Raw genomic sequence first — 20,791 nt, 5'->3', positions numbered from 1 at the left:
AAGAGGCTGGAGACTTGTTGTGTATGGCCGCAGCGACGGGCCTCCGGCGACGACACCGTCGAGGGCACGCCCTGCGGACGGCAGCTAACAGCTACTACCGGGATGGGCGGCCAGGAAGCACTCTCGGCGGCGCTGCCGCCGGAGCCGCGCTGCATATAGCCGCATATAGCCGCATGCCCGTCTGGTGTCGGGTCTCTCGGGCGCGAGGAACGCGCCGCAGGGGGTGCGGCGCGACGCGCGTGTCACGTGCGCATATCACGTGCCGCGTTGCTTTTCTTCCACGCCCACCTCTCAGATCAGCAACAATGGCTGGACGACGGCTGCTCGTGTGCGGTGGCAGTGGCTTCCTCGGTAAGGCGCCAGTCGGGCCTGCTAACAGCAGGCAAAAAGCTGTGCGAGACAGCGGTGGCACATGGCTGGGCGGTGACGTCGGTCAGGTAGGTGCGTCTGCAGCAGCGCTGACCGCAGCCGGTCGGGCGAGCCCCGTTGGCCGGCGGCCGCGCCCACATGGGCGTCGGCCGTCAAGTACGCGTCCGTAGACGTCTTGGCATCGGATGCAGAGGAGCGGCTGGCACCGCTGCTGGCCGAGACCGACGCCGTGGCGCACACGCTCGGGATCCTGCTTGAGCTCGACTACTACAAGACGTTTGCCAGCGCAGCCACGCCCGTGGAGGGCCTGCGGCAGGTGTGCGCCAAGTGGAACCGCAACCCGCTGAAGCATGTGATCGAGGACGCGCCGACGTACGAGTCGATGAACCGCGACTCGGCGATCCGGGTGGCCGCGGTGGCGCAGAAGTTCACGAACGTCAAGTCGTTCCTGTACGTCTCCGCGGCCAGCGGGTTCCCCGGCCTGCCGCAGGCGTACATCAAGACCAAGCGCGAGGCCGAGGCAGCCATCTCGGCGATGCCTGGCCTGCGGCCGATCCTGCTGCGGCCCGGGTTCATGTTTGACCCGTCGCGGCCGCTGTCGATGGTCGCGCGGCTGCCGATGCACGCGCTCAGCGCGGTGAACGCGCAGCTGGGCGGCAACGTGCCCGTGCTGCGGTCGCCGGCCGTGGACGCGATCTCGACGGCGGTGGTGGCGGCGGCCGGGGTGCGCGCGCTCGAGGACGAGGCGATCGCCGGCCCGCTGGACGCGGCGACCATGCGCCGGCTCGCGCGCGAGGCGTCCGAGGCCGCGTAGGTGCTATACTATACATTGGACCCTATAATTACAATGCCGTGCCGCGCTCGAACGAGTCGCGGATCTCCTTGGTGTACTTGTCGTAGTACCGCGACAGCTTGGCGTTGAACTGCTTGTTCTTCTCGTTGATGTAGGTGACGTCGGCCTCGTCGCCGCCGCGCCGGCTCTTCTTCATGCGCTGCTCGTCGCCCTTGCGGATGGTCTCGACGAGCCGGTCGACGGCGTCCTTGGGCGGCCGGTTGTCGAACGACGCCGTGTCGGCCGTGCGGTAGAAGATGCCCTTGGGATCGACCGCGACGAGCTGGCCGTCGGACTGCTCGACGAGCTCACCGGACTCGCGCAGCATCTTCATCTTCTCCTCGAGGTACCGGGCCTTGTCGATCTTGATGTCGCGGATCTCGCGCTCGTACGCCTGCTCGGCGGCGTCCGCGTAGTTGGCAAAGTGCGCGCCGTCCTTGGTCTTGCGCTTGCGCTCGAGCCGGGCGTCCCACTTTTCCGACTCGTCGATGGTCCAGTCCCAGGCGCGCTTACGCTCAAAGTCCTCCTTGGCCTCGGCGGCGTCGTGCTTGGCGAGCTCGATCTCGGCGTCGGCCTTTTTGCGCTGCGCGGCGGCGAGCGCCTTGGGGTCCGTGCGGTTGCGCCGGTACTCGGCGTAGAGCTCCTTCTTGTTGGACGATGCGGACTGCGTCTGGGGTCAGCGGGGCCGCGCCTGGACTTACCATCCGCGCGCGCAGCTGCTTGAACTTGTCGGCGCGCTCGCGGGCGCGGTCGGCGGCGGTGGCGGCCGAATCGGGCTCGGCCGCGATCTCGGCGGCCGGCGCCGGCGGGGACGGCGCGGGGGGGGCCGCGGCGGGGTCGGGGACCGCGGCGGCCGCGCTGGCGTCCGCAGGCTCCGTGGCCGGAGCCGCAGACGCCGCCTTCTTGCCTCGTGTGCTGACCATGGCGATGCGTGGGGAGGAGGGAGAGAATTTGCGTGGAGACGTCGTGTTACCCGGCCCACGTGCGCCGCATGCCGTGCGGCGCGGCCGCCGGCGAGCGCTCGAGACGGCCGGCGTGCGCCGCACGCTGTGCGGCGTGAGAGCCGCGCTGTGCGGCGCAGACCCCGGCCGGCCCGCTATCGCGACCGCCGCGGGCCCGTGCGATGTGACGTGGTGCTACCCACGCAGCGCCGCACGGCGTGCGGCGCGACGAGCCGCACGCCGTGCGGCGCAGATCGCCGCCGCCCGCGCCCGCGCCCGCGATCGAGCGATCGCGGCGCCGAGCGATCGCGCCGCCGCGCGCCCGCACGCCCGCACGCCACCTGGCCGCGCCGGCCGGCGCCGCGCCGGCGCCGATGGCGAGCGTCCGCACCGCATGGCGCGACTGACGCGGGCCGACGCACGGGTCGCCACGTAGCGCCCGCCACCGTGGGTCCCGGGGGCTGGCTTATCAGATGCGACCCGACCCACCGCCGGCGGGCCGGTGCGCGGCTAGCGGGTTGGGGTTACCCGGACTCGATGAAAAATGTTCCTCGCGGGCCCAGGCGTCTCCATTCATCAGCACCACTATAAAGACAGGTACGGCCGGCCATTGCCTCTCTGACACCAGCCAGTATGCCCGAGTTTGCACCTCTCAAGAACGACCTCATCCTGCGGGCGGCCCGAGGTAGGTGCATTGCGTGCAGCGCTGACGGCAGGCGAGAAGGTCGAGCGTCCCCCGATCTGGGTCATGGTAAGTGCGCCGCCGCCCGGCCGGGCGCCGGCCGCGGGCACCGCTGACTCCTCCAGCGCCAGGCCGGTCGGTACCTCCCTCAGTACCACGTCGTCAAGGGCACCAACAACTTCTTCACGTGCTGCCGGACGGCGTCGATCGCGGCCGAGATCACGATCCAGCCGATCGAGCAGTACGACGGCGTGATTGACGCGGCCATCATCTTCAGCGACATCCTGGTGATCCCCCAGGCCATGGGCATGCATGTCGAGATCCTCGACAAGATCGGGCCGCACTTCCCCGAGCCGCTGCGCGAGCCCGAGGACCTGGCCAAGCTCAACACGGACGTGGACGTGCTCAAGGAGCTCGACTGGGCGTTCAAGGCCATCACCGAGACGCGCGTGCGGCTGGCGGGCCGCGTGCCGCTGCTCGGCTTCTGCGGCGGCCCGTGGACGCTGATGGTGTACATGCTCGAGGGCGGCGGCACGAAGCTGTTCCGGTACGCCAAGACGTGGCTGTACAAGCACCCCGAGGCATCGCACAAGCTGCTGCAGCAGATCACGGACGTGGCCGTGGAGTTCCTGGCGCAGCAGGTCGTCGCCGGCGCGCAGATGCTGCAGGTCTTCGAGTCGTGGGCGGGCGAGCTCGGCCCGGCCGAGTTCGACGAGTTCTCGCTGCCGTACCTCAAGCAGATCAGCTCGCGGCTGCGCGCGCGGCTGGCCGAGCTGGGCGTGACCGAGCACGTGCCGCTGACGGTGTTCTGCCGCGGCGCCATGTGGGCGCTCGACCGCGTCGCCGACGCCGGCTACGACGTCGTCTCGCTCGACTGGACCATCGACCCGGCCGAGGCCGTGCGCATTGCGCGCGGCCGCGTCGTGCTGCAGGGCAACATGGACCCCGGCGCCATCTACGGCACGGACGAGGCCATCACGCGCAAGGTCGAGGCCATGGTGGCCGGCTTTGGCGGCGGCAAGCAGGGCTACATTGTCAACCTCGGCCACGGCACCCAGCCGTTCTTCGACCCGGCCAAGCTCGGCTGGTTCATGCGCGAGTGCGTGCGCGTGGGCAGCGCGTGAGCCATGTATATAGTGTAATTGTACAGAGCCCCGGCCCGTCAGTGCTCGCCGCGCTTGCGCAGCTGCGAGACCGTGTAGGGCGCGATGGCGTCGGCGCCGGCGACGTCGAACGAGCCGGCGAAGGGGCCGGCCCGCGCGACGAACGCGCCGTCGACGAACGCGCCGCGGACGACGGGCGTGGCGTCGGCGACGGCGATCCACGCGGCGCCGTCGGCGGCGACGGCCACGTCGAGCACGTCGCCGGCAAACGCGGTCGCGCCCACGGCCGTCAGCGCGCCGTCGGCGGCCAGCCGCAGCGCCAGCAGCCGGCCGGTGCCCTCGCAGGCCACCAGGACCAGCTGCTGGCCGGGCACGAGCCACATGCCGGACAGGGCGACCTCGTTGTCCGCGTCGGCGGCCGTCTCCGGGAACGCCAGCTCGCGCACGTCCAGCTCGGCCACCCGCGCGCCCGTGGTCCAGTTCCACACGAGCACAAAGTCGTCGCCGCCGCCCGAGACGAGGAGCTCGGGCGCCCAGGCCGGCACCGCCAGCTGCGACACAAACTGCTCGTGGCCAAACAGGAACCGCTCGATCACGAACGCCTGGGGGTACCGCGAGACGCGGATGTGCTCGTCGCGGTCGCACGTAATCAGGAACGTGTGCCCGTCGGCGGCCGCGCACACGACGTTCGTCAGCATCGAGACGTGGCCGAGCACCGGCTCGAGCTTGGACGCGTCGGCGTCGCCGGCCGTGGGGACCGCGTACACGTCGCCGAACTTGTCGCCGAGCACAATGGTCTGGCCGTCGGGCGTCGTCGTCACGGCCGAGGGCCGCTTGGGGAACTCCCTGGCGTCAGCGTGGCCGGCGCCGAACGTACCTGGCGCTGCGGAGGACGAGGTCCGGGCCCAGCACGAGCACCGACTTGGTCTCGTCGGTGCTGGCGACAACGGTCTGGCCGTCCGCCGAGACCGCCAGCGTGCGGATCGCGTCCACGAGCTTGTTGCTGGGGTCCTCCGGCTTGGTCTTGGTGCGTTTGGGCTCCGGGTCGGTGGCCGATCCGGCAGGCTTGGCCGGCGCCCACTCGGCCTCGACGGCGCCCGACGCCGCGTTGACGCGCTGCAGGCGCTCGCCGGCGGCCACGAAGAGCGCGCCGCTGGTCTCGTCGTACACGATCTTCTGGATTGGCTGTTTCATGGTGTCGGCCACGGCCTGCGGCTCTGATCTGGCGCAGGCAATTTTTTTCTTCCCAAAACCTGAAAATTTTGGGAAAAATCTTCAGCGCCAGATCAGCATCGCCAGCCCGACCGCAGCGAGCCCGACCCGCACGAGACCGCCGTGAGACCGCCTGTTGACCAGGAGCCAGCTCTAGCACAACCGCCGGCCGGCCAGGCACCGCGACCGCGATGAGACAGAAGCGCAGCAAGAACTACCGCAAGCAGATGGCGATCTACCGGATGGCGTTCCAGTTCCGGCAGCCGTACCAGGTCCTACGTAAGTGGCGAGCGAGGGCGTGACGGCCGGCGGCCGTGGGCGCGCGGCCGGGGCCGCAGCCGATGGCGTGGGCGCGGATGGTTGATGGAGCTGACGGGCAGTGGACGGCGACATCATCTACGACGCGACCAAGTACAAGATGAACCTCGAGAAGTCGCTCGAGGCGTGCGTGCAGGGCACGATCAAGCCCATGATCACGCAGTGCTGCATCAAGAGCCTGTACGACCGCGGCAAGGACGCGGAGGGCGCGATCGCGCTGGCCAAGACGTTTGAGCGCCGCCGGTGCAACCACCAGGAGAACCCGCTGTCGCAGGAGGAGTGCCTGGCGTCGGTGGTCAACATCAAGGGCAAGAACAAGCACCGGTACGTTGTGGGCACGCAGAACTACAAGCTGCGCGGCCAGTTCCGCGCGCTCGCGGCGACGCCGATGATGTACATCAACCGGTCGGTCATGATCATGGAGCCGATCTCGCCGGCGACGGAGGCCGCGAAGCGCAAGTGGGAGCAGGACAAACTCTCTGCGGGGCTGAACGACCCGCACCACACGCACATGACGGTGACGGCGAAGCGGTGAGCGGCGGGCGGCTATATGGACATATAGCCGCGGTGGCGGTGGAGGCGGTGGCGGCGGTGTGGGCGCGGCGGGGACGGGATCTGGCCGCTGGAGGCGCGTGCAGCGCCGCACGGAGTGCGGCGGGGACGGCATATAGCCGCATATAGCCGCAGGCCTGGCTGCCCGCGCAGGCCCGAGCGTCGCCGGCGGCCATGCAGCCGCACACGCCCGGGTCGCCCGCGGCGGTCAGACACCGCACGCCCGCTACGCCTACCGGACGCCGACCCGCGCCCCGCCCCGACCCGCGCCCGCCCCGACCCGCATACCCCGACCCGCCTACCCCCGACCCGCTACCCCGACCCGCTACCCGGCCCGCTCCCGCATATAGCCGCGCACAGTAAAAGTCCATTTATTCAATCTCTTCATATACCAGCCTCCGTCCCCGCGGCCACGCCGCCCACTACAGCTGCAGCTTGACCGTCGAGACCTCGAACGGGCGCAGGGCCACCGGGACCTCGGTCACGGTCCCCTTCTTCGTCTTGACGGTGCGCAGCTCGATCTCGCTGAGCTCGTCCTCCAGCAGGTTCGTGTAGAACGCCTTCTTCACCGGCAGCGTCGTCGTGATCGTCGTCTTGACCTTGCCGCCCAGCGCGTCGTACACGCGCAGAATGACGCTCTGGCCGGGCTTGGCCGGAAAGTCGCCCAGCGACGTGTCCTCGTCGTCCTCGCCGCGCTTGACGTTCGACAGCACAATGTTGGAGTTGGCCACGCGGATCGCCGACAGCACGTCCTCCACCTTGCCCGCAGTCTTCTTGGGCGCGTGCAGCAGCCGCACCGGGTAGTTGAAGTTGTAGGCCGTGCGCACGATCTCCGAGTTGAGCCCGCCGGCGTGCGGCAGAATGGCGTAGCGCATGACGTGGTGTCCCATGTCGGCGTTTCCGTCCGGCGCCTTCGGCGCGCGCAGCAGCGACAGCCGCTGCAGGTTGCCGTGCGTGGCGAAGCCGTACTTGCAGTCGTTCAGGATCGTCACGCCGTAGGTCGCCTCGGACAGGTCGGCCCACTTGTGGCAGCACACCTCGAACTTGGCCACGTCCCACGACGTGTTGAAGTGCGTCGGGCGCTTGGCGTAGCCGAACTGGGTCTCGTACGCGGCCGTGTCGGAGTGCACGTCGACCGGGAACTCGACCTTGAGGAACTTGGAGTTCTCGCGCCACTCGACCTCGGTCGTGATGTCGACGTACGAGTACGCCGGCGGCGCGGCGGCCGACGTGGCCAGCGGCGCCGACGTCAGCGCGATCGTCGACTTGAGCCACGACACCGCCGAGATCTTCTGCTCGACCACGACCGAGCACTTGAGCGGGCCGGCCTCGTGGATGTACGTCTTGGCGCCGGACAGCACCTTGCGCGTGTCCAGCGAGTAGACCTCCGTGTCCCAGGCCTGGAAGTACAGCGGCTTGTCGTCGAAGATGACGAACTGGTTGGCCTTGCCGCCGTCGGCCAGCACCTCGCGGTCGTTGTCGACGTCGTAGATCGACGAGATCACGCCGTCCTCGATCGTCACCACCAGCTTCTGGTTCTGCAGCACGAAGTGGTTCTCGGCCAGCTGCGCGACCGACACGGTCGACTGCGCGGCGGCCGCGGCCGCCACCGGGCGCATCAGCCCGCCCGGCGTGCTCTCCATGAGCGCGTAGTGCTTGCCGCCCAGCGTCTGCTGCGCCAGCGCCTTCGGCGCGGCCGTCTCGACCGTCACCAGCTCCTGGCGGGCCCACGGCAGCGTCGACACCGCCACCGGCTCGGTCGCGGCCGACGCCTCGGCCTCCAGGCCCAGCGCCGCCAGCGCGTCCTCGGCCAGCGCGGTCGCCTTGGCCTCCACCTCGCGGTGCAGCTCCTTGGCGTCGTCGTAGACCATCTCGATGGCCGAGCCCGGCAGCACGTCGTGGAACTGGTTCAGGCAGACCACCTCCCAGCAGTCGTCGATGGCCTGCTTCGGGTACTTGTAGTCCTTGTTGGCCAGCGAGGCCAGCGTCGCCAGGAACTCGACGTCGTGCAGCAGGATCTCGTTCTTGCGGTTGTACTTCTTGACGTCGCTCTGGGTCGTGTACGTGCCGCGGTGGAACTCAAAGTACAGCTCGCCCATCCACGTCACGAGGTCCTTGCCGTAGTCGGTCTGCTTCTCGAGCGTGTCAAAGTACTCGTCGGCCGTGTGGCCCATCTTGACGCGCGGGAACAGGCCGACGTTGTCCGAGAGGCCGCGCATGCGGCGCAGCTTCTCGAGCATCTCGCCGGTGGGGCCGCCGCCGCCGTCGCCGATGCCGAACACGAGCAGGCCGGTCTGGTTCTGCTCCAGGTTCTTGTGGCCCTTGAGCGACTGGTTGACCTCGTGGAACTCGACCCGCGACGTGTACGTGTTGGCCGGCGGCATGTGCGCGAGCACCTGCGAGCCGTCGAGCGCGACCCAGTTGAAGGTCGAGTTGGGGAAGTCGTTGATGTTGTTCCACGACAGCTTCTGGGTGAGGAAGCGGGACATGCCCGCGCCGCGCGCGAGCTGCGGCACCTGCGGCGAGTAGCCGAACGTGTCCGGCAGCCAGTACGTGACCGAGCGCTTGCCGAAGTTGGACTCGAAGAACCGCTGGCCGAGCAGGAACTGGCGGACGAGCGCCTCGCCGACGGGCATGTTGGTGTCGGACTCGACCCACGAGCCGCCGATGTAGTTCCACTTGCCGTTCTTGACCTCGGTCTTGATCTCCTCGAACAGGCGCGGGTACTCGGCCTTGAGCCACTTGTACTGCTGGGCCTGCGAGCACGCGAAGCGGTGCTCGGGGTACTGCCGGAGCAGCGCGAGCTGCGACGCCCACGACCGCGCGGTCTTGCGGCGCGTCTCGGCGTACGGCCACAGCCACGCCGTGTCGATGTGGCAGTGGCCGATCGCGTAGACCTGGTCGCGCTGGCCGCTGGCGTACACGCTGGCCGAGTCCACGTCCGCGCCCAGGTACGCCTTGGCGATCTGCCGGCACGTGGCCACCGTCGACCGGTCCTCGGGGTCGAACGCGTTCATGATGTCGTTGGCGGTCTTGAGCGCGACGTGCGACTCCCACGAGTCCTGGTCGAGCTCGCGGGCCGCGTCCGAGATCACCCAGAAGTCCACGAAGAGCGCGATGGCCTCGTGGTTGGGCGCGACCAGGTCCGCCGTGTCGAGCGTGAACCACTTGTTGGGGTCCGGCGGCTGGATCTGGTCGTTGTTGCCGTTGCCGAACATGCCGTTGCAGCTGGCCTCGATGTAGAACACGTGCCACTCGCCGTCCTTCCACGCCTCGGGGACGGGCCACTCGGGGCGCTCGCCGTCGCCCGAGAGGCCCTGCAGCGGCATGCCGTCCTCCGAGTAGACGAGGCCCTCGTTGTGGCACTCCCAGTTCCAGATGAGCTGCTTGTTGGCCGTCCAGACCTCCTCCTGGGGGACCCGCAGCGTGATCTTGAACCAGTGCGTGCTCCACGACGGGCCGAACGCCTCGCCCTTGCGCGTGGGCCGGAAGTCGCCCTTGACGGCCTCCTCGAACTTGGGCCGGGCGAGGTCCGGGATCGAGCACACCTCGAGCTTGACGTACTTCTCGTTGAACACGCGCGCGTCATCGTACACGGCCGGGAGGTTCAGGTCGCGGTACGTGCCCTCGTCCGTGAACTGGAGGATCCGGTCCTTGTAAATGTCGCGGACCTTCTTGGCCTTGGGCGTGCGGTTGTACTTGGGATACGACATCCTGCGGTCAGCGCGGCCGACGACGGGCGACGGCGGGCGGACGACGGCGGGCTCGGCGGCCGGCCCGGGGACGGCGACGGCGGTTGGCGCGGCCGGCGGTTGGCGCGGTCGCGGCCGCCGGGAGCCGGCGGGACCGGTCGCCGTCCGGGCAGCGGTCGCCGCGCTCGGCTGCAGACGGCGGCAGCACCGACCGCAGCCTCGCCGCCCTTCGCGCGCACTCAATGTACTCACCTGACTCGCACAATATCCTTGCAAAGTGCGTAGAGTGCAAGAAATGTTATCAAGCGTAGTGCGATAAAAGCCGCGATAACGGGCGAGACCGCCCACTGGGACAAAGACTGCGGGGACCCTAGCCGCATCGCGTCAGCCGCGCAAAAGTGGCGTGGCTGTGGCACATCCGTCGCGCGCGGGTGCGCTTGTGCGCGCGCGTGGCGTGCTGAGTCACCTTCTCCGCGCTGCGTACGTCAGCCAGAGGCGTCTCTTAGCTAAGCGCGGCCGCGTCGCGACCGGCCTCGGACGTCCCGACAGAGGCCGCGCCACGGTCCCACTTGCCCTGGCTCTATTGCGATCGGCGTGCGGCCGCGGCCTGGCCGTCCCAGGCGGCCGCCGCCTGGACCGTCCCGCGGCGGCCGCGGCCATCGCCCGTGGCGCCCATCGCCGCGAGTCACCGGCGGGGCCCCACAGGCTAGCACATAGCGCCCGCCCACGGCTGTGGCGCGGGTGGCGCCGCACGGCCGCACACTGGCCCGGTGGGGCGTCGCGCGCGGCGGGGTGGTCTTGGGACGCGGGCGGTGTACGCTGGGGGCGTTCTGTTGGGGTGGCTGCCTGCGAGGTTACACGGGCCAATCGCGCCGCACCGCGTGCGGCTCATGCGGCGGCGTGCTCATAGAGACGAGCCTCCGGCGGCGACTCCGTCGAGGGTGGCCCTGCGGGCAGGTTGCGGGGCAATTGCGTCGCGCGGTGCGTGGCTCTTGACGCGGCGTGCTCGTAGAGACGAGCCTCCGGCGGCGACTCCGTCGAGGGTGGTTGCCCTGCGGGCAGGTTGTGAGCCAATTGCGCCGCACGAAGTGCGGCTCGAGGACGCGCGGTCTGCTCGTAGAGACGAGCCTCCGGCGGCGACTCCGTCGAGGGTGGCCCTGCGGGCAGGCTGCGGGGCAATTGCGTCGCACGGTGTGTGGCTCTCGAGGCGGCCTGCTCGTAGAGACGAGCCTCCGGCGGCGATCCCGTCGACGTTGGCTGTCGTTCTGGCAGGTGACACAGGGCAAGCGCGCCGCACGGCTTGCGGCTCACCACTCGCCCGCCTCCTCGACGCCGCCGGAGCCGCAGCCCACCAGGTCTACGCCTGGCAGGTTACACCAGTCATTGCGCCGCACGGCGTGCGGCTGACGACCGCCTCGACGTCGACAGCCCACACAGCCGCCTGCACTGGCACCTGCCGCAGGCAGCCACCCTCGACGGAGTCGCCGCCGGAGGCTCGCCTCTACGAGCAAGCCGGCCGCCACGAGCCGCACGTCGTGCGGCGCATACGAGCAGACTGCGTCTAGAGCCGCACACCGTGCGGCGCAATTGCCCCGCAACCTGCCCGCAGGGCCACCCTCGACGGAGTCGCCGCCGGAGGCTCGCCTCTACGAGCAGGCCGCGCGGCGCTATTGCCCCGTGCGCCGCCGGAGGCCAGCCGCCCGCCACTGAGCCGCACGGCACGCGCCGCACGGCGTGCGGCATATAGCCGCAAGGTCGGTACAAAGCATATATTGCGTCATCCGTCGGACCGCGATGCATCGAACAAATACTGGCATTAACGATGCGCCGCAAGAATCTATAGAACATGAGCCGCGACGCAGCAAGAGGTATATGTAAAAATACAGTGATGATACACGCAACCAACAATCCCCGAGAAAGCAGACTCTCGTAAGTAATCAAAACAAGCAATCCGGGCAAGCCCAGGAGACGCATATGGTACAGGTCAGCGGCGGGCGCGGACGCCCAGCTGGGCCTCGCGGATGAGTCGCTGGAGCTCGTCGTCGGTGGCGGCAGGCGCCTCGCGCGCGACGCGTTTGGACGCCGAGGCCGAGCGGACGTTGCCGGTGCTGCTGCGGCGCTTGAGCTCGCGCGCGGACTTGCGGATCGAGATCTGGGGCGACGGCGGCTTGTCGGCCTGGCGCCGCGAGCGGCCGCGCCGGTCGTCGTCGTCCGACTCGGCCGGGGCGAGGACGACCTTCTTGCCGGGCGACGACTGCCGCCGGCGGGTCTTGCGCGGCGAGTCGGCCATCTGGCGCGACATGACCGTGGGCATGGACGCACCGCGGGTCTGGTGCGTGCGGCGGGGCGTGGACGCCGGCGCCGCGTTCTCGTCGGCCGTGCCGATGATGCGCTTGCGGCCGCTGCGCGTGCGCGCGCTCTGGAACTCGAGCAGCTCCTGGTAGAGCGCCGAGTTCTTGCGCTGGGCCTCCTCGGACGTGAGGTCCTGGACGGTGCTGTCGGCGATGTCGGTGAGAGCCTCGCTGGCGTCGGACTGGGCGCCATCGTCGTCGGCGTCGGCGAGAGTGCTGGGGAGGGTGTCGGGGAGGGCGCCGGCCGGGGCGTCGGGCTCGGCCGCGGCCAGCGCGGTGTCGGGCTCGACCTTGACGGCGGGCTCGGGCGAGGAGGGGACGGCGGCGGGCTCGCGCTTGAGCGGGGGGCTGGGCCGAGGCTCGCGCTCGCGCTTGGGCTCGGGCTCGGGCCCGGCCTCGGCCGCGGGTTCGGGCCCGGGCCCCTCCGCTCTGGGCTCGGGCTTCGGCTCGGCCTTGGGCTCGGCCGCCGCGCTCGGCGCGCGCTTCTGCCGCGACCGCAGCAGCTCGCGCGCGCCCAGATCTGCCTGCTCCTTGGCCGTCAGCGCCGCCCAGCCCGGCACGGCCGTGCCGGCTAGCGCCGCCGCCCACGTGCCGAACGCCTTGGAGAACAGCACCGCGTCCTTGAGGTTCATCGGGATCGCCAGCTTGGCCGCCCGCACGTCCGCCGCTGGCAGGCTCTTCTTAGTGCCGTTGCTCGCCACCACGGCCTCGGCGTGGATGTACTCGGCCAGCGCAGCCAGCCCCGCGACCTCGGCCGGCGGCGGCACCGCCGGCCCGGCCGTCTGCCGGAACTGATCCGAGCTGCGGCAGTAGCCCTGGGCCGTGTACCACAGCACGCTCGAAAAGCGCGGGAAGCGGAACTTGCGGGGCACCTTGGTCGCGCGCTCGATGCGCGCGACCTCGATCTGCATGGCCATGCTGCTGGCCACCAGAAAGTTGCCGCCAATGACGAGCGAGTCCACCGGCGTGTACACGGCGTGGATCCAGCCCGACGGAATGATCATGGTGTCGCCGGCCTGCAGCTCAACGCGGTGGCAGTCCTTGGCCTGGTCGCCCAGGAACGTCTTGTTCTGGTCGCTGGACTGGCACCAGTGCTCGTACTTGGCCAGGTTGGCCGGCGTCGGCGGCATGAACAGGAAGACCTTGGTGCCGCGGATGATGTGGTAGAAGACCGAGGAGCCGCCAAAGTCGATGTGGAAGTCCGTGTACGAGTTCTCGACCGACATCAGGCAGTACAGCGAGACCTTGGGCCGGTCGTCCTTGGCGCCGTCCGGCCAGACGCGGGCGACGAGGTCGAGGTCGCGCACGAGCTGCGGCCGCGTGATGAGCGCGCCCAGGGCCGTTCCGGTGACCTCGAGCGAGATCACGTTGCGCACGCGGTCGCGCCGGTCGGCCGGCGTGTCGTAGTACTCGGCCCATCGGCGCAGGTTCCAGTTGGGCGCCTCGTGCTGCGTCGGCACGTCGATGACCTCGACCTTCTCGTCCGGTCCAACGAGGTCGGCCACGGCCCGCACCGTCAGATCGGCCGGCACGGCCAGGCCGAGGCCGGCACTGGCCGCTCGCGGGACCACGACCGGTGCGGTCAGGTCGCCGCGCGCGGCCAGCGCCGCCGTCAGCTCGGAGCCGGCCAGCCGCCGGAACACGTCCGGCGAGAACGACCGCGTGGCCAGCATGGTGCTGTACGGGTGCTGATCCGTCACCGCGGCCTCGCCCTCGTGCAGAGCCACGTAGTCGATCGGCGCCGTCTTGCGCTTGCTCTTGCGGAGCCCTGGCGTCAGCGGCGTCGCTGCGGCACTTACACGTCGACGGGCCGTGCGCGGGCGCGCACGCCGGGCAGTGGAACTCGTCCAGGTTGCGGCAGATCTTCTCGGTCAGGTCCACGCACGCGTAGTGGAACCACGTCTGGCACACGCCGCACTCGATCCAGTTGATCTTGCCCTGCGGCGCCGTCTCGGGCGTGCAGAGCGTGCAGTGGTCCCAGGTCTCGCTGGCCTCGGACAGCAGCGGCTCGGCCTTGGGCGCCTGATCCGCGGTCGGGCCCGCGGCCGCGACCACCGCGTCCACCGCGGCGGCTGCCGCAGCCACGGGCGCGCGCGACGGCAGCGCCGGCACCCCTCCGGCCTCGCTACCGCCGTCGTACGTCTTGATCGGCGGCAGCTGGACCGACTCCAGATACACCCGGTGCGCATCGCGGCCGTCCCAGCCCGCCAGCGCGCTGGCCGCGACCGCCGCGCTGGCCGCCACCGGTCCGCCCGTCGGACCCGCGTACAGGAACGACGCCGAGTCCAGCGCGGCCGCCTGCAGCAGCGTTTCGATGCCGCTTCTGTCCATCGCAAGCTCTGTGGCAGCCTGCAATTATCGCTTCTTATCCAATCCAACGATCCCGATCTGCAATCAGTCGCGTAGGATCCTCTTGCGATGCTTGCGCCGTGCGCACTGCCAGCCTGCGCTCCAGATTGGCGTGTCCAGTTGTGATGACGGGGAAATCTTCGCTATCAATCGCCATCGACCAATTTCTCTTTTTTTCTGGCCGTGTTCTTTCCGCTCCGGGTAACGCTGTTGGGACATGTCCCGATCGGGCCGAGCCGCACCGGGTGCGGCGCACACGGCCGCTGCCACGTGCGGGGGCGGTCCGGCTATAGCGCAGGGGCCGTGGGCCCGGGGGCGCCCACAGGTCATCTGTGGTGCAAGAGCCCCGGCGGCGACTCCGTCGAGGGCGGTGCTCTTCGGGCAGCGCACGGCATGTAGCCGCACAATGGCATATAGCCGCAGTCTGTGCAGGACACCACCATCGACAGAGTCGCCGCCGACTCGTCCGTGGTGCGCGACGAGCCTCCGGCGCGACTCCGTCGAGGGTGGTGCCCTGCGGGCAGCGCGTGGCATATAGCCGCATAGCCGCATGTAGCCGCCGCGGCGCCACTCTGATGGTGTGCCCGTAGTGTGTGCAACGAGCCTCCGGCGGCGACTCCGTCGAGGGTGGTGCCCTTCGGGCGACGCACGGCATATAGCCGCACAATGGCATATAGCCGCAGTGTGAGCAAGACACCACCCCGCCGGAGGGAGGCTCGTGGCATATAGCCGCAGTCTGTGCAGGACACCACCCTCGACAGAGTCGCCGCCGGCTCGTCCGTGGTGCGCGACGAGCCTCCGGCGGCGACTCCGTCGAGGGTAGTGCCCTTCGGGCAGCGCATGCATATAGCCGCACAATAGCTTATAGCCGCGTGACCAATATGACCGTTCCCCGTTGCCCGCAGGGCACCACCCTCGACGGAGTCGCCGCCGGAGGCTCGTTGCACACCACTGACGAGCCTGCAGCCGTGTTCGTCGCGATGGTGCCTTGCGGACAGGCACATGTCACATGTAGCCGCATAGCCGCATAGCCGCATATAGCCGCCGCGACCGAGGAACGACAAGCCGGCCCCCGACAGGGTCGCCGTCGGAGGCTCGCCCACATAAAGACCTCCGCAGTGTCTTCGTCCAGAACTGCGCAGAACTGCGTCCTAAGGCTCAGGTTTGACCAGGTCGAGCGTCTCGGAGTAAACGCGAGCGATCGGCTCGGACGCGTCGTGCAGCGCGTGGCAGAGCTCGACGGCGACGCCCTGGCGCACGAGGACGTCGATCCAGAGCCGCTGGGTGTCTGAGAGTCGGTCGTTCTCGGATTTGACTGGGTCAGGCCGGTCAGGCGCCACGTACCTTCGGCAAAGAGACACCGGCGGCGTTCGTAATTCCAGAGACTGGCGTCAGCACGGCCGCGCGCGCACTTACAAGAGATCGGGCATGCCGGAGGACCGGTGGGTCCACTCGCAGCACAGCAGCTCAAAGATCCGGGCGAGCGCAGGACCGGGAATACACGCAGCGGCCTCGACAAGGTCGTCGGCCGGAATCCGCCAGTCCATGCCGGCGCAGGTGGGCGCCCGCTCGCCGAGCGCAGCGTGGGCGGCCGCGACGAGGTCCGACGCCTGGCCGGCACGCACCTGGGCCAGCCGCGCCTCCAGCGCGGCCGCCCGGGCGCCGTAAAAGGCGTCGGTGCCGAGGTCCAGCGGCGCAGTCTGGTACTTTGTCTCGAACGCCCCCGGCACGTCCTGGAACAGCACCTCCCAGAGCACGAGCGCAAACAGCGAGCGCACAATGCCGCCCTCGGTGTGCCTGCCGCGCCAGCCGTCGCGCTCGTAGCAGCCCAGGCACATGTTCTCCACGGTCGTTCGGTCGCCGGCGGCGTCGAGCCACTGCGACCGTCCGCCGTCGCCAGCGTCCACGCGCGTGCCGTGGAACGTGCGCTCGGCAGCCTGCCGCAGAGCGACGTGCGAGAAGTCGTGGCGCAGCCGCGGCAGCACGCGCAGCTCGCGCTCGAGCCGACACGTCCGTCGCGCCAGATCGCCCTGGTAGATCTCGTGCGTGTCCGGGTCCTGCAGGCCGGCCAGGCACGTCGCCAGCGCACGCCGCTTGCCGGCCGCTCGGTCGTCGCCCAGGTACCGGGTCTCGATCAGCGCGCGCTGCTGGTACCACTCGCCGCGGCGGTCGCGGCGGAAAGCGTGCTGGGCGAGCAGGTCGCCGTACAGCTCGTGCGCCTCCGCGTGCGCCTGCAGCCGGCACAGCACCGCCGCCAGCTTGTACATGAGCCGCGTGCGGACGTGGCCGGCCGTGTACCGCGCGCGGAGGCGCTCGGCCGGCGTCTGGGGGGGTGCCGTCGTCGTGGCGGCCGCCCACCAGCGGTCGCGCTCCGGCTCCAGCAGCGCCCGCAGCTCCTCCATGGCGCCGCTGCCCACGAGAGCGCCGAACAGCGCGTCCACACGCAGCTGCAGCTGCAGCGTGCGCTCGTAGTCGAGCAGGCCGTCGCGGGACCGGAACACGTCCGTCGACCGGCTGACGTTGTACGTCGGGTATGTCCGACGGGCGCTCAGCGCCAGCACCAGCGCCGTCAGCGGCCGCTCGTCCAGGCTTGTCGAGCGGAAGAACACGATGTGGACGCGGTCAAAGAGCTCGCGCGGGCCGGCCGCCGTGCGCACGCGCTCGCCGGCGAGCGCGTCGACCTGCGCGCGCAGGCGGTCGTCGCCGGTGATTTTGTTCCCCTGGCCGTCGAACGCGATCGACAGGCCGCCGCCCGAGAAGCTGAGCCGGCTCTGGCCGCGCGACGACCGGCGGATGGTCTGCCGCAGCGCGGCCTTGGGCGCGGCCGTGGCGCAGCCGGTGTCGCGGGCCAGAGCCCGCAGCTCGTCGGCGCTGAGGGTCTCGAGCATCTCGTCGAGCGTGGCGTGGCCGAGCGACGACTCCAGGAAGCCGTGCGCGCGCAGCTCGCGCAGCGCGCCGGCCAGGTCGGCCACCTCGGCGTACGTTTCGAGCGTGCTGGCCCGGATCCACCGGGGCTTGCGCAGAAACAGCCGGACGTACAGCTTGCGCGCGTTTTCTGCCGTCAGATCGGCCGCCACAGACGTACCTGAGAGGCTCTGGAACACGCCGAACGTGGCCTGCTCGTCCTCGGAGAACAGGCCCAGCTCGCCGGCCAGGACGCCGTCGAGGGCCTCGGTGAAGGCGCCGATGTAGAGCGAGAATCGGGGCCCGGCGGCGGAATTGGCCAGCCGGTCGTCCAGCTCATCGTCATCCGCGCTCGTGGCCGACGCGGACGATCGCGAGCGGCCGAGGGCGGCCGCGTGCGGGCCGGCACTGGCCGGCGAGCCGTCTGGCGGGCTGGTAGAGCGGTCTGCTGGACCGTTGGAGGCCCGGCGCGGGCCAGCCTGGGCCCCGCCGGCACCGCCGGGGGCCGCCGCAGCCGCCGCCGGTGCCGCCGCCGGCCGGCCAGCCGCGCCAATCGCCCGCGGCCGGCGGCCATCGTCCGCCGGGCCGTCTGCGCGCGCCCGCGGGCGCTTTCTGGAGTGCATGGCGGTCGGGGCGCGATCGCCGCGCGTTGTGCGGCTCAGTTACCCGGACTATCGCGATTCATCCCAACGAAATTTTTTTCGCTCGCTCTCTACCAAACACCATGGGCGAATCGCAGTTGAAGAAGCTCAAGGCCCGGCTCAAGGCCAGCGGCATGGTCGGGCAGACCAATGTCAAGAACAAGAAGCAGGCCAAGCGGCTGCCCGCGATGGCGCGGTCCGACAAGGACAGCATCATCGAGTCGATCCGCGAGGAGTTCAACCCGTTCGAGATCAAGGTCAACCGGCAGAAGCACGGCGACATCCTCGGCCGGCGGGTGCAGGGCGCCACGGGCCGGCCCGGGATCAGCAAGCAGATCGGCGAGGAGACGGTAGGTGGCGGCGCGGGCGTGCTGACGGCAGCGGCGACGGACGCTCCAGGCGGAGATGGCGCGCAAGAACAAGGTCGGCGGGATCGTCGACCGGCGGTTCGGCGAGTACGACTCGACGATGACGGCCGAGGAGAAGATGCTGGAGCGGTTCACGCGCGAGCGGCAGAGCCGGTCGGCGCGGTCGGGATCGCTGTTCAACCTGGAGGACGAGGACGAGGAGGACTTCTCGAGCGTGTCGCTCACGCACATGGGCGAGTCGCTGTCGACGCGGGGCTTCGAGGACGTGCCCGAGGCCCAGTCGGACGACGAGCTGCTGCTGAAGCGGCCGCACGGCGCGGGCGAGGAGGGGTCGGACGACGACAGCGACGGCCCGGACCGCAAGAAGAGCAAGAACGAGGTCATGAAGGAGCTGATCGCCAAGAGCAAGATGCACAAGCACGAGCGGCAGCAGGCCAAGGAGGACGACCTCGAGGCGATCGAGGACCTCGACAACGAGATCGACGACATCCGCATGATGCTGTTCCGGGCCGACCAGAGCCAGGACGTGCGGCGGGTGGCCGAGCCGGAGAAGGACCTGGACTACGATGCGCAGGTGCGCGAGATGGCGTTCGACAAGCGCGCCAAGCCGTCGGACCGGACCAAGACCGAGGACGAGCTGGCGGAGGAGCGCGCGGAGCAGCTGAAGGAGCTCGAGGCGGCGCGGCTGCGGCGGATGCGCGGCGAGGTCGAGACCGAGGTCAACGACGACCGGCGGCGCCGGGCGCCGGAGGCGGACGATCTGGCCGACGACTTTGAGACGGACGACGTGGACGACGCGGCCGAGTTCGGGCTCGGCCGGACGCTGGCGGACGCGGACGCGGAAGAGAGCGCGGCGGAGAGCGGCTCGGACGCGGACTCGGCCGCAGACTCGGACGCGGCCGGCGGCTCGGACTCGGCCTCGGACGACTCGGCCTCGGTCTTTGACTTCTCGGACGACGAGCCCGCGACCGCGGCCGCGGCCGTGCCCGCCCGGAAGCTCGTCAAGAGCAAGTCCGCGCCGGCGCTGGCCGAGCTCGCGGCCGAGCCCAGCAAGGTCGCGTTCACGTACCCCTGCCCGGCCACGTACGGCGAGTTCGCTGAGATCATCGCCGGCGTCGAGCCCGCCGACGTGCCTGTCGTCGTCGACCGCATCATCGTGCTGCACCACCCGAGCCTGGCCAAGGACAACAAGGTCAAGCTGATGAAGTTCGGCGGGATCGTGCTCGAGCACGTGCTCGCGCTCGTGGACGAGTCCGAGCTCACGCAGGACGTGCTCAACGCGCTGCTGGGCCACCTGCACAAGCTCTGCCAGGCGTACCCCGACGTCCTGGCCGGCGCGTTCCGCGTCAAGCTGGCGGCCGTCCGCGAGCGCATGGACGCGGCCGTGGCCGGCCGCGAGACCGACTACCCGCTGCCGTCGGACATGCTGCTGTTCGCGGTCATCGGCATGCTCTTCTCGACGTCGGACCACTTCCACCTGGTGGCCACGCCGGCCATGCTGCTCATGGAGAAGCACCTGTCGCAGGTGCGGGTGGCCAACCTCGGCGAGCTTGCGTCCAAGGCGTTCGTGCTGGCCGTGTCTGCCAAGTACCAGCGGCTGTCGAAGCGGTACGTGCCGTACGCGATGAACTTCGTCAACCAGACGCTGGTGACGATGGCCAAGATCAAGCCCGCGCAGGTGCCGGCGACGGTGCCGCTGCCGAACGGCGAGCTGCGCACGTTCGCCGGCGGCGACAGCAGGGCCGTGGCGCTGCGGCCGCTCAAGCTGTCGGACGTCATGGTCGACACGGCCGCGGACGCGCTCACCAGCGCCGCCGAGCGGCAGCTGCTGCTCTCGGTCTACCAGTCGGTGCTGGCCTCGGCCCGCGACCTCGGCTCGCTCTGGAAGGGCAAGGAGGCCTACCGCGAGATCTTCCAGCCGTCGGTGGCGCTGCTCGAGCACGTGGCCGCGCACGGGTCCGCGGCCGCGCTGGGGCCCGTCCGCGCCGACGTCGACGCCACGCTCGCCGCGCTCCAGCAGCTCGTCAAGCTGCAGTCGGCCCACCGCGCGCCGCTCGCCCTGCAGCACTACAAGGCCATGGCCATCCCCACGTACGCGCCCAAGTTCGAGGAGAACTACAACGTCGACAAGAAGTCGTACGACCCCGACGTGCAGCGCCAGGAGATCGGCAAGCTCAAGGCGCAGGTCAAGAAGGAGCGCAAGGGCGCGCTGCGCGAGCTGCGCAAGGACTCGCGCTTCATCGCGCGCGAGAAGATCAAGGAGCGCCGCGAGAAGGACCAGCAGTACCACGAGATGCTCGCCAAGCTCGAGCGCTCGATCCAGACCGAGGAGGGCGCCGAGAAGAACAAGTACGAGCGCGAGAAGCGCGCGCGCAAGGGCAAGAAGAAGTAGTCGTTGGTCATCATTCATTAGCATAGATGCACTCTAAAAGTCTTAATGTACAGTATAAGTGGAACAGTCATGTCAAAACACCGGC

At 69.8% G+C, this 20,791-nt stretch overlaps 9 protein-coding genes across 9 annotated transcripts; 4 read left to right on the top strand and 5 right to left on the bottom strand.

The window, feature by feature from the left end:
* Positions 1-298: 298 nt before the first annotated feature.
* V1510DRAFT_412910 (uncharacterized protein) lies at positions 299-1,255 on the top strand. The gene is made up of 3 exons (XM_066933154.1): positions 299-351; positions 383-437; positions 469-1,255. Exons 1-3 carry the CDS (start codon positions 306-308, stop codon positions 1,181-1,183), a joined length of 816 nt encoding a protein of 271 aa, XP_066790626.1. The 5' UTR covers positions 299-305; the 3' UTR covers positions 1,184-1,255.
* V1510DRAFT_391066 (SYF2 splicing factor-domain-containing protein) lies at positions 1,169-2,122 on the bottom strand. Its single transcript, XM_066931768.1, has 2 exons — positions 1,903-2,122; positions 1,169-1,871 (listed from the first exon to the last, which is right to left on the bottom strand). Exons 1-2 carry the CDS (start codon positions 1,903-1,905, stop codon positions 1,212-1,214), a joined length of 663 nt encoding a protein of 220 aa, XP_066790625.1. The 5' UTR covers positions 1,906-2,122; the 3' UTR covers positions 1,169-1,211.
* Positions 2,123-2,618: 496 nt separating this feature from the next.
* V1510DRAFT_412907 (Uroporphyrinogen decarboxylase) lies at positions 2,619-4,018 on the top strand. Its single transcript, XM_066933153.1, has 3 exons — positions 2,619-2,827; positions 2,859-2,893; positions 2,950-4,018. The coding sequence occupies exons 1-3, from the start codon at positions 2,776-2,778 to the stop codon at positions 3,946-3,948; spliced, it is 1,086 nt and encodes a 361-aa protein (XP_066790624.1). The 5' UTR covers positions 2,619-2,775; the 3' UTR covers positions 3,949-4,018.
* V1510DRAFT_412902 (Quino protein amine dehydrogenase) lies at positions 3,856-5,169 on the bottom strand. Its single transcript, XM_066933152.1, has 2 exons — positions 4,805-5,169; positions 3,856-4,773 (listed from the first exon to the last, which is right to left on the bottom strand). Exons 1-2 carry the CDS (start codon positions 5,119-5,121, stop codon positions 3,987-3,989), a joined length of 1,104 nt encoding a protein of 367 aa, XP_066790623.1. The 5' UTR covers positions 5,122-5,169; the 3' UTR covers positions 3,856-3,986.
* Positions 5,170-5,187: 18 nt separating this feature from the next.
* On the top strand, positions 5,188-6,142 carry V1510DRAFT_391054 (Fcf1-domain-containing protein). The gene is made up of 2 exons (XM_066931767.1): positions 5,188-5,418; positions 5,520-6,142. Exons 1-2 carry the CDS (start codon positions 5,331-5,333, stop codon positions 5,990-5,992), a joined length of 561 nt encoding a protein of 186 aa, XP_066790622.1. The 5' UTR covers positions 5,188-5,330; the 3' UTR covers positions 5,993-6,142.
* Positions 6,143-6,364: 222 nt separating this feature from the next.
* Positions 6,365-10,315, bottom strand: V1510DRAFT_374818 (glycosyl hydrolases family 38 N-terminal domain-containing protein). The gene is made up of 2 exons (XM_066931534.1): positions 9,954-10,315; positions 6,365-9,723 (listed from the first exon to the last, which is right to left on the bottom strand). Exons 1-2 carry the CDS (start codon positions 10,079-10,081, stop codon positions 6,432-6,434), a joined length of 3,420 nt encoding a protein of 1,139 aa, XP_066790621.1. The 5' UTR covers positions 10,082-10,315; the 3' UTR covers positions 6,365-6,431.
* Positions 10,316-12,513: 2,198 nt separating this feature from the next.
* On the bottom strand, positions 12,514-14,383 carry V1510DRAFT_361628 (Clavaminate synthase; the record flags this gene model as incomplete). Its single annotated transcript, XM_066931070.1, has 2 exons — positions 12,514-13,820; positions 13,852-14,383. Coding segments are annotated over 2 exons (1,839 nt in total), but the record flags the coding sequence as incomplete, so codon positions are not given.
* A 1,169-nt stretch (positions 14,384-15,552) lies between these two features.
* V1510DRAFT_401753 (VRR-NUC domain-containing protein) lies at positions 15,553-17,990 on the bottom strand (the record flags this gene model as incomplete). The annotated part of the gene is made up of 5 exons (XM_066932050.1): positions 15,553-15,716; positions 15,746-15,786; positions 15,818-17,456; positions 17,487-17,729; positions 17,972-17,990. 5 exons carry the CDS (start codon positions 17,988-17,990, stop codon positions 15,553-15,555), a joined length of 2,106 nt encoding a protein of 701 aa, XP_066790619.1.
* Positions 17,991-18,028: 38 nt separating this feature from the next.
* V1510DRAFT_374808 (nucleolar protein 14) lies at positions 18,029-20,791 on the top strand (the record flags this gene model as incomplete). Its single annotated transcript, XM_066931533.1, has 2 exons — positions 18,029-18,296; positions 18,328-20,791. Coding segments are annotated over 2 exons (2,647 nt in total), but the record flags the coding sequence as incomplete, so codon positions are not given.

Source organism: Dipodascopsis tothii (assembly GCF_038497935.1).
Source record: "Dipodascopsis tothii strain CBS 759.85 unplaced genomic scaffold V1510scaffold_6, whole genome shotgun sequence".
Lineage (NCBI taxonomy): Eukaryota > Fungi > Ascomycota > Lipomycetes > Lipomycetales > Lipomycetaceae > Neoaidaea > Neoaidaea tothii.
This window is presented reverse-complemented; position numbering and strand designations above follow the sequence as displayed.